Genomic DNA, 11278 nt, shown 5'->3' with positions numbered 1-11278 from the left:
TTTTGATGATTTTGTATACCTCAAACTTATCTCACTGTTTTCATTCCTCTCTACATTTCCCTCACGCGTGGTTCATCCTTCATCACTGACAGGGCTTTGAAGTTTTTGAAGAGGGAGGTGAAGCAGAAAGAGAGGGTACATCACTTTATTTATCACTGAACGTGCGCTTCTAACATTTCAAAGGTATAAGTGCAGGGCAGAAAGTCGTCTTCTGTTTTTGTTTTTGTTTTGTTTTTGTTTTTGTTTTTGTTTTTGTTTGTTTGTTTTGTTTTTGTTTTGTTTGTTTTTTGGGGAGGGGGGGGGGTCTCGGAAGACTTTTTCGGTCGGTTGCTCCCCCCCCCCCCCCCCCCCCCTTCAACATTCCGCTGATGAACACCCTTTGCTCTGTGGTTTGCTGCATGGTCAGGCAAGCTCACGATCATGTGCTAATTTACGACCCTATTCCGAACCGTCTGTAACATTCCCTTTTAACCCCTCCCTTCATGTTTGTGTAAATTCATTGAAGCATGAAGGCCATTGTTATCTGCCAAGTCGGGCAGGCGCGCCTGCCCGACTTGGCAGATAACAATGGCCTTCATGCCTAGGCGTCGGGAAAGCTAACTGGCTCCTTATTTACTATCCATTTTTCTGGGTGAAATGGAAGCATATTTTCAAATTAAGTTTTCTCGAACAGACGTATATCATTTTTCACGTATGAGATGTCTTATGAAAGGAAAAGGAATGGATATTAAGCCTATGATTTTATCTTTTTGCAAAAGATTGCCGAAAAAGCCTGAAAAACTCATTCAAAGTCGCTATTTGCTCGTGCAAATGAAAATTTAGTAGCATTACTGTCTATTGTTCTAACATTTTAGTCATGCATGAATTATGAACAATGAGTTGTGCATCAAATAAAAGAAGAGAGGTATATCTTTCCATTCATGCATATGTCATAAAGCAAATATATGATTATGACAGCAAAGAATTGCAGTGAAACTCGGTTTCGTTTTTTCTGGGACATGCACGCTGTATATACCGAAGGACTAATATGTATTTTTTCTCTTTGCGTATAGTTATGTACAGTATGCGTGGGTGTTATTCTCTGAAACGGTGTAAATTGTCAAATTCATCGAGGTTCATGTCTTATTTCATGGACGGTTAAATTCAATCGTGGTTCTCTATAAAGGCAGAAATTCGTCAACTCGCCGTTTCGCCGGTTTATTATTATCATTTATTCAAAAAGCTGAACTTTGACGAAACCAAAAACAAAAAGTTAAAATGTCGTAAATCACATTCTTAAACAAAATTGATGAATTAATAAATGGTGACATAATAGCCGCGATACGTTACAGTTGTGTTGATATTTATTTCAATATCATTGTGTAACGTCCGATATATGCTTACATCTCGAAACATAATTGTAGCTTATGGTCGTGTGGTTTGATATTTTTGGAAAGAGAGAGATAGAGAGAACGAGAGAAAGAGAGAAAATTGTACAAGGTACAAGTACAAGCTTATATGCATAAAAGAAAATACTGCGATCTAAAATGCTGTTGTGAAATATCTTTTTGTACATCAAAAGATTTCACTACTGAGTATATATTACACGATATTACAAGATGTTGTTAAAAAGTTTTTATAGAAGCTACGTGCGACTTCCCTTGTAGTAGAGTAAGAGATGTATCATGAACATGGGAAATATCGAAAGGTAGATTACACCAACCTTTTACTTTCTTTTTTGTTTTTTCTCGCATACTCTATTTTCAATGCTAGTAATTCTTAGATTTCCGTATCTTCCGAAAGTGCCACATAGGGATAGCTTTCCACACCATGCATCATAATAGGATTCTTTGGTTTCATGTAAAATGCCGTGACCATGACAGAGAACTAACACGTCTTAGTCGTATCTATGAACACTCTTTCATGCATCGTATTGTATTCTACATCACCTTTGAACTCTATTGCTCATTGGGTACTCGATCATTATTTTACCATCAACTTGCTTACTCATTTACACATAATTATGCCTGTAATGATATCACATTTCCGTATTATAGTGCAAAACATACGACTCCACAATTATCGTACAAAACACTACAATCTGTTACTTCGCACTTGTAAATAATCCAAATGAGTTTGTGTGTCTATATCTGTTTGCTTTTCCGACATTGTGTAGAAAATTGACTTAAATCTCTTTAACAATTTAGTGCGATAAAAAGATGAAAGACGAAGTAATGAAATGATGAAACGATGGAACGCTGAATGATGAAAAGAGAAATATTACTGTCCTAATTCATTCTCACTTTTGATGTAGAGTACTCACACCGTAATGATATTACGTCATGCAAAGTCATTTAAAGGAAACCAAAACCCAAAGAGAAATGTTGATTGAGTGAAAGCAGCAACATCAGTAGATCACATCAGTGACGGTTTGAGGAAAATCGGACAATCGATGCAAAAGTCATGAATTTTTAAAGTTTTGGTATTGAAACCGCTGGATGAGGAGACTACTAGAGATTGTGACGTATGTTTGGACAAAAATACAAAGAAAATATAAAGGGAATTCCACAAAAATTCACTTTTCTAGCATAATGAAAGAGGACTTGACTTACCACTTTCAGAAAGCAGGGGGAATAATTGCTACCCTTAACATATGTCAGTATCAAATTGATGGAATGTGTAATTTTCATGAAAAATGACTTTTTGTGGAATTCCCTTTATATCTTCTTTATATTGTTGTCCACACATACATCATAATCTCTAGTAGTCTCCTCATCCAGCGGATGTAACACCAAAACTTTAAAATTCATATCTTTTACATCGATTGTCCGATTTTCCTCAAACTGTCACTGATGTGTTCTACTAATGTTGCTGCTTTCACTCAATCCACATTTCTCTTTGGGTTTTGGTTTCCTTTAAGATTTCCATGATGTACTGGAAACGCGCACAACTCCACCACACCATAAACTCCACATACACCCTGAAGTTAATACGATGTCAAGTCATGGACATTCATACTGTAATCATACATCATACAGCATCTCTGGAACTCCACTGTTCCACAGCTCCGCTACTCGGCGGGTACGCGATCATTATATTTTTATGATCCTACATCGGGTTTACGCATAATAATGTAATGATATCAAATTTCCGTATGTTTTATCGTGCAAACATGCGACTCTACAATCTAACTCCACAATTACACTTGTACCAGGGAGGTGGAAAGAGAACCTCCCTGATATAGGTCTGTATTTTATTCCATTAAGACAATACAATGGTTTGACAGTTTGCATAGATGAATAGATATGTTTTCACTATTTTTCCAGAGCTGTGCAATTGTGATTTTTTTCTTTCACATATACTCAGCAAAGACTGCTATAATCAGTCAGTCCTGAACAATATTTTCCAAAATGTATTCATCACTTCACCGTTTATGTTTGTGATTTCTGTGACAAATACATGAGTTCATCTTCCTTTGTGTATTACATGTTTTCTTTAAATTATTTCAAACAAAAAGGAAACTTTTTTTTCCATGTTTGGGGCTGATTAATAAACATATCCCCACCCCCACCCCCCCCCCCACACACACACACATACACATACATACACATGCAAGCTGGTAATAAATGATTGTAGAATCTAAATTGAGAAGAAATTACTGGTGAAAGTGTTTTTCAAACAGTGGTGGATTAAAACAGTACCGCAACTCTATTAAAGTAGTTCATACATCAAAACACAAAGTCATAGACACATTGTATAGTCGACAAAACCATTTGGTTTATTCTGAAAAATTCCGAGCACGTACACTTGGCATACAAGAGAGGAATAAAATGGGCAAATCACAAGGATAAAAAGTTAATAATTTTCAAGAACTTCTTTTTCTTAAAAACATGGTTGGTGTTTTTGCAAGGAAGTATTACATACACAGAGAACATACAACAAGAAAAAGAGCAAAAAGACAATACATACAAATATATATTTATCACAACGAGTATTCACAAATAAAGTTAGAAAATTTACATATTCTTAAAAGTACAGCTAAAAGTTGACTTTATATGAGTAGGTATTTGTGACAAAGGGTTTGTCTTGTACAGAAGTATGTCTCAGGTTGTGTTTTGCTGACAGAAAAGGTGTGAACTGTCACTAGTAATGTCATAGCTTGAAGAAAACTGTCAGAAAATGTTCATGAGTAGCACAACTCAAGGATAGAAAAGTTTCTGCATCGATACAAAAAAAAATCCAAACATAGGTATGACAAATGTCAAACCTCAACACTTGCCTTTAAAATTATAGTACATAATGTTACTGGCACTCACTTATAGACAGACTATAAAAAAAAAATTTGAAGCCAATGAGTCCCTTAACAGATAACTGAAATGCTCTTACACAATGAATAGAAGTGAAAAAAATTGTTGGTGTGACAATGACAATTGGATAGCTAAACATCTGTGACTATGGAGATTTAATACTGTTCTGTCTGTCATGCTGGATTTTTGCAATAAGCAAATACTTTTGAAGAACTGATTACTGAACATTAAGAACAGACAACTAAAACCATACCCCCTTGGCACAACACGCACTGAATGGCCGGTTGACACTTCATCACATCATACCAGCAGGCAACAGCTTAGAAAATTTTGTAATCGAGCCTACCAATTACATGATATAAATATAGTTACAACCCAAACCCTTAAATATCCCATCCAACTTTACGAGTACATTTACAAAAAGAAAACTTTCATCATCAAGAAAATACCACTAAAAGAAAACTGTATCTATTTGATATCTTAATTCTTCGATTCCTCTTCATCATAGCTCTGACATATTTAACTTCAACATTATTTCCTCAATCCTTAAGTATCATTCATACAAATTAAGAGAAAAATGAGATGGAAAATTGCTGTAGCCCAATATTAGTTATAGGGCTCTTAGCAATCTTTCATCCAAACATTAAAAAATGGAGGCATTAAAAAAAAAAAAAAAATCATCATACTCAATACCTAGGTTTACTCCATTTCCAATTTTATGGACAAAGGCTGCAAAACACATCTCAGCTATTAGCTACATTTAAGTTTTTTTAAACCTTTCTACTGAAGTGTAAGCATTACCAGAATTTTTATGATAGGACATCAAATCACTGGACAAGCATGACAACTGGTCAGTACTGTCCCTTGTGTCCAGTGTTCAATCCTTAAATGCTGTCTGTAAATACTGAATATGTTTTGATTTGTAACATCCGTCCATAGAAACGTGTCTGCTAACCAGCAAACAATCTTCTTTACTCTATGCTTGCATTTACCATGATTGGTTTTACTGTTTTGTATCCTCATAAGCTCACTGCATCACAACATTTGACATTGATTCATATAGCTACAGCCTGATTTTTTTTTAAATTCATTTTACAATTGTCATGACAACAAAGCATCAGCTATACATTCAAATATTGTCTTGCCTTACGGTACAGTACATGTTCTTCGTTCACTCCGCCTCTTTCATTCATTCATGCGCAAACACACATACAAACACATACACACACAAACACCCACACACACATTCACACACCACATACATACATACATCCATACCAGAAATCATTCTTTCACTTTTTCACCTCTTTCCCCCATCTACAGCCCTTGTAACTTTTCATATTTACAAAACAGTGCTGGAAAATTATTTTGTTTTTGTCTTTTTTCAGAATAAAAACATACAATATCATATCATACATAAATACAGCAAGATGCCCATGAAGCTATCTATATTCACTCTGAAGTTTGGTTTTCTTCAAACATGATTCTTTCCTGATCCAAGCAGATAGAACTCTAACCTAGCAGAAGAGGTCACAAAATTGTTCGAATTACACGAATATATTATAATTTGAGAAACAGAAGGACTTAAAACTCTACAAGCAAGTCATAGGAAATAATATCCTTCTGCTTCTCAAGTAACTATATGTCTAAATAGATATTTAATATATATTAACTACTGTTGTTTGGCAGCGTTAGCAACTACATAAAAGAAAAAGAGAAGTTGTCCTGTACACCTAACGAAGTGTGGATGTACAAAATATAATTTACAACGATGTCAATTTCATACAGTGCCTCATTTTGAGTTTACACAGCCTGGTTGAAACCATACTCCCATGGCACCACAGTTGAGTGAGGTCATCTACTCCATTGTCCACTACAAGATTGATGAGCTTTGCTCAAAATGCATGAAGGAACCAGTCAGCATTAAGAAAGATACATACAATGTAGCAGTCACACATTCTGTGTCGGGGCTTATAATCAACTAGAAAATCAAGAGGGGAGTAGGTATGTCATACAAAAGTTACATCATGATACTACAATAGCAAGCACCAACAAAAGCGACTAAAATGTGATTTAGTTTATCTAGCAAAAAAAAACAACACTTTAGTAAAAATCATAACTCAAAGTGTAATGTCAGCTGTCACAATTTTTTACTCTACCCCCTTGTCATAATATCATCAACTATTTGGCAATTTAAGTATTCACATATTGGTTCAAACTTTCATCTGCATGACTGCTACTACATTTTGCAGTGTGTGTGTGTGTGTGTGTGTGTGTGTGTGTGTGTGTGTGTGTGTGTGTGTATGTGTGTGTGTGTTTATCATAGCATGCATAGTAAATGTGAGAAAATCAGAACCGTCATGTTATTTGGTATGTCTTGTCATTTTGGCTTGCACAAAAGCATCTCAAATACACCATATATACACAATGCCATTCAAAATTATCATTTCGGGATTTTGGGGGCCTTGAGCCCTGTGTGTCATTACTTTGAGTCGCGTCCAATTCAAGAGCATTCTCTGGTGTAGTTACGAGTGACAGACATATACCACTTTATCAATTACAACCTTCAGACCCGCATGTACCAAAGTTTGGGGTACATTCTCTGACGGAAATTTTCCAACCTGTATCAACTGACCATTTGATTTACTTTCTTGTTTTTACTTGAAACTTTTATCGAATTCATGTCAAGATTCGACTCTATTCTTTGATATTAAGAAAATTCACAACAACCAACACACTTCCGCTACATCGATACCAGACACATAGTGCCAAGGCTGCTCCGCAACATTTGCAACTCGAAGCCACACAAAGATAAAACAGCAGAAATCCTCCTCTTTGAATGATTGTCTGAAGGGATAGTGTACACTTGCGACAAGAACGAAACATGCGACACGCCACTACCGTGGCAAATGTTTGACCCGACTGTATCATACACCCTGTTAAATTGCATATACTACACGTCGCTATCATACAGAAAACAGCATCTGGACTCTGGCATCAAAAAACAGCTCAATACAGATCAAATATATATATATCCACTAGTTACAGAGTATCAAAATACCTTTTAGTTTATCCACAGTCCAAAGCCATAAAAAATGAAAAGAAAAAAGAAAAAAGAAGTACACGACAGAAAACTCAAAATAATTAGGGAAGGTGAACCACAATTATGCCCATAGGAGATACATTCAAGTAATCTGTTCTGTAGAGGTTTTACATTGAAGACTAGTAAATACCATGAATGTGCAGTCTTAGTTAACCTCTGCTAGGCGTTTTAGCTTTATTGTACATCCATGGTCTTTTTTAGTGTCTCACTACAATGCAATTGCTGAGGATGTACAGACAAAATAAGCCACATCCTCACATTTTTCATCATCCAAGAAAGGTAACTGTTCAGTCACAAATGTAGCCTTGCTAACAGGCTGTCAGCTGTTATTTTTCCCCCTACATCTGTACCTTGTCCCATTTAATGACTGTCTCACAATTAAAACACACTCTCTTTTGTAACACTTCCAGCCTTGTGTTTGTCAGACATATTTTGGGAACTAGTCTTGACTCCAGACTGATGCACATGATGACTGAAAAGGCACATATACAGGGGAAGCAGCTAACAGCCTGGCGGGAAAACTATCGTGAATGCTGTTCGGAAGTCAACCTCTTCTTTTGTTGTGCACATGTATTACTGCATACAAGTTACATACTGTCTTACTTCCCTTCAAATCAAAGCCAATGAGGTTAGTATTCATCACAGGGTCTGAGATAGCAGACTATCAATGGCTGAACATTGACAACACACCCTACTTTTACAAAGCATTAGTATGCAGCAGCTGATGTACAATCATGTCTAAAATGTCATATAAAAATTGGCACCAATTTTTAAATATATTCATCACTATGGAACTCTCACTAGTATTCACATACAAAGCGCACTGCCCATCATATTTCTTAAAATTCTTCGCCAGGAGTTATTGTTTCATCTCTCACACACACTCTCACACTGTCAATTGAGTAAAAAAATTAATAAACAAATAAATTGGCAATGGCTAGGATTTTTGTCAATATTGAAGCAATCTTTAAAAAGACACAAATTTGTACAACTAGCTCTTAAAAAGACCTCTCCCATATTCAGTACTTTCAGTCAGAGAAATAGAAATTTCCTGTGACATATTCTATCGTACAAAGGGTTTTCACAGTAACATATAACAGAAAGCAAACTGAATATATTTATAAATACGAATATATGTCAGAAGAGGAAAAGTTAATAATACATTTTGACACTCTTGTGGGAAGAAATAAACCTTTTGTCTCCCCTAATACTTTTATACAACAAATATATACGATGCAGTGATTTTTTTTTTAAAGCATTCTTTGTGAAGCAGGGCAGTAAACTAAACATCAAACTTACCCTACGAGGAAGGGTTAAAATCCAACTGAACAATTTTACATGAAAAGAGTAACAAACGCATATACAATCCCCCTTTTCTCCCATTCCGCAGACGAAATGGCCTTGATTCTTTTTAAGGAAGATGTCACATGGTCTACCGACAATGATTGAACATTTATACTTCCACAACGCTTGGCTCCTTGGTGTTCTTCAGCTACAGACAAGGCCGAAACCAGTTTTTCTTGGTCCAAATGTTTGGCTTCATAGTACTTTTTTTTTTTCTTCTCTTTTTTTCATGTTTTCTTCAAGTGGCATTATAAGACAAAAATAGTTGAAAGCATTTGAGAGTCAGAAATACCTCACACTATAAAAACAAAAATGATAACGATACAAAATAACGACTTCAAATCAGGAAGATTAAAAAGTAGTAAGTGGGGTGAGGGAGGGGAGAGAGGGGAGGGACCACGCCCGATATTTTGCCCCTTTATTTGGAGATGATGAGGGATGAGCACTCCGGTTCATTGGGACATCGCTGTTATCAATGCACTGCTGATCAGAAGACAAACTGTACTGGCCATATCATCACAATGTCAAGGTCTTGTTGGCACTGGTATCTTTGGCATTGCTCTTAACAGATATTCATCACTCTTTATAGTGCTGCCATCAAGAGACAGAGAAAACATGAATATAATTCACTTTATTACCTCGTGCACAAGGTGATGATGATGTTGGGAAATGGCGCGATCTCTGCACAATGCCAAAAACACAAAGCCTCTTAATAACTGTACAATGGCTGTTCTGAGTACAACACTCATCCTGAGAAAGAGACCAAGATATGGTGAGAAGAACCCATGGTCAGACTTCCTATCAACTTTGCGGTCAGTTGTGCTTGTGATTATTGAAGCAATGAGCAAGGTGGCATCCTTGAACATTGCAGTCTCTTACTGAGCAAAGATGTTAATATTAACTGAATTTTTATCATCTTCTTTTAACATCTGCAGAAACATGGGGTATAGACATCATAAAGGAGATGGCAAATACTTAGTGCCAAGAAATTGACTCTCCTTGTCTACAACTGGGTCTCATGAAAATACCGTGGTCAAAAAGAAATTACCTTTGTCACAGCCTGAGTTTAATTGGTCATCAGGAAAACTCTCTCAAGGAAAAAGAAAGACTAATTTTGGTTTTAGATGTTTAAATGTTGCCTCTTGTGGACCAGCACAATAAAGATAATGTCACCCAACAACCTTTAACAAAAGTATCAACATGGATGTGAGCGTGTCGGACTAACTTAGGAAAAAGGAACAGCATGGTCATTACAATTTGCAGTCTCATATGCCTGGCTTGTTCAAACCTTACATGCACAGGTGTCATGGTAGTTCACTTTTACTTGCAGATGTTCCCAAAGCAATACCTGTACTTCATATCCAGAAGTTCAGAGTACGACACTAAATCGAAAAAGATTACACTAAACAAAAAGTCAACTGTAGTTTTACTCTTCCTGTTAATATCAGTCTCTTTATCAATAAATTGGAATCATTGATTAAATCAGATGCTAAACAACATATCCATGAAGATGGCACCTGCTTGTGGAGCACGGATTTATTTACTCATAACTTTTATTTGTGTGTCTCGACATGAATAAATGATTGGTTTCTGCAATTCTCTGTTGTTAATCCCATACAAGTTGTAGGCAGGCGCAAGCTGTAAGCGGGAAGTCACAACTAGTTTGTGAGAAGCAGTCATTGGTCTCTTCCAAATACTCTCACAGTCCTTCTGCACTTTCCTCCTAGAGTGCTGAGATGTGGCCGAAATCTCACACAAACTCTGTTCAGCATTTCGTCGCAACGACTTATGTCCTCCATCGACTTGTGCTCCGGGTCGATCAGCAAAACATCTCCAAATATTTCCCCCAGACTCCGCCACATCATCTTGTTGAGTTGTGACCACCTGTTGCGAAGTCTCAGATGCACCCGATTCCTCCACACCCCCACCCCCTTCCAGGAAAGGGTTAAACAAAATAAGAGAAGATAGAGAGAGACAGAGAAAGTGGGAGAGGAGTTCCTTGACTTGAAGTCATCAACATCTGAGAAAGATGATGGCAGCCAGGGAGAGTAGGGACAGGAGGATGGGGCTACAGACGTGGAGAGACGATGCGCCCCCGTCCGCCGGCAATCTCGTCGGACGGTAGAGAGGGTCTTCGAAGTTTGTGCTGTAGGGGAAGAGACCGGTGTCATCCGGGCCATCTGTACCATCCCCGGAGCCACTCCCGCTACCTGATCCACTGTAGTACCCCTCACCTGGACATCATGGAAGGTAGAGGGAGAATTAAAGTGGCAGAGAGATGGAGGGAGAAAGAGTTGAGAGGGGGGATGGAGACACAGATGAATGAAAAGGATTAATCATTACTGAATTTCATCGGGCTACAGAGGGACATTTCTTGAAAGTGAAAAATACACAAATGGCTGGTGATTCAGAAATCAATGTACATTTTCAGAATTTTTGTTTTGTTTCTTAGCAACTGCATGGTTATCATAAAGGGACCAAATGTTAATTCAGGGGAAAATATTGCTTTATTTGCAGGCTCGTTAACTCAGTTAAAATGAGGTGA

At 37.0% G+C, this 11278-nt stretch overlaps 1 protein-coding gene across 1 annotated transcript in view; it reads right to left on the bottom strand.

The window, feature by feature from the left end:
- Positions 1–7618: 7618 nt before the first annotated feature.
- Positions 7619–11278, bottom strand: part of LOC139727538 (glypican-6-like) — a 103838-nt gene continuing 100178 nt past the window's right edge. The window contains exon 10 of the mRNA XM_071638515.1: positions 7619–10967. Within this exon, the coding sequence (XP_071494616.1) occupies positions 10747–10967 (221 nt within the window). The 3' untranslated portion in view covers positions 7619–10746. The remainder of the gene's footprint in view (positions 10968–11278) is intronic.

This window comes from Diadema antillarum, unplaced genomic scaffold, assembly GCF_040938485.1.
Source record: "Diadema antillarum isolate AM-2024a unplaced genomic scaffold, OU_Dant_1.0 seq00000135_RagTag, whole genome shotgun sequence".
Classification (NCBI taxonomy): Eukaryota; Metazoa; Echinodermata; class Echinoidea; order Diadematoida; family Diadematidae; genus Diadema; species Diadema antillarum.
This window is presented reverse-complemented; position numbering and strand designations above follow the sequence as displayed.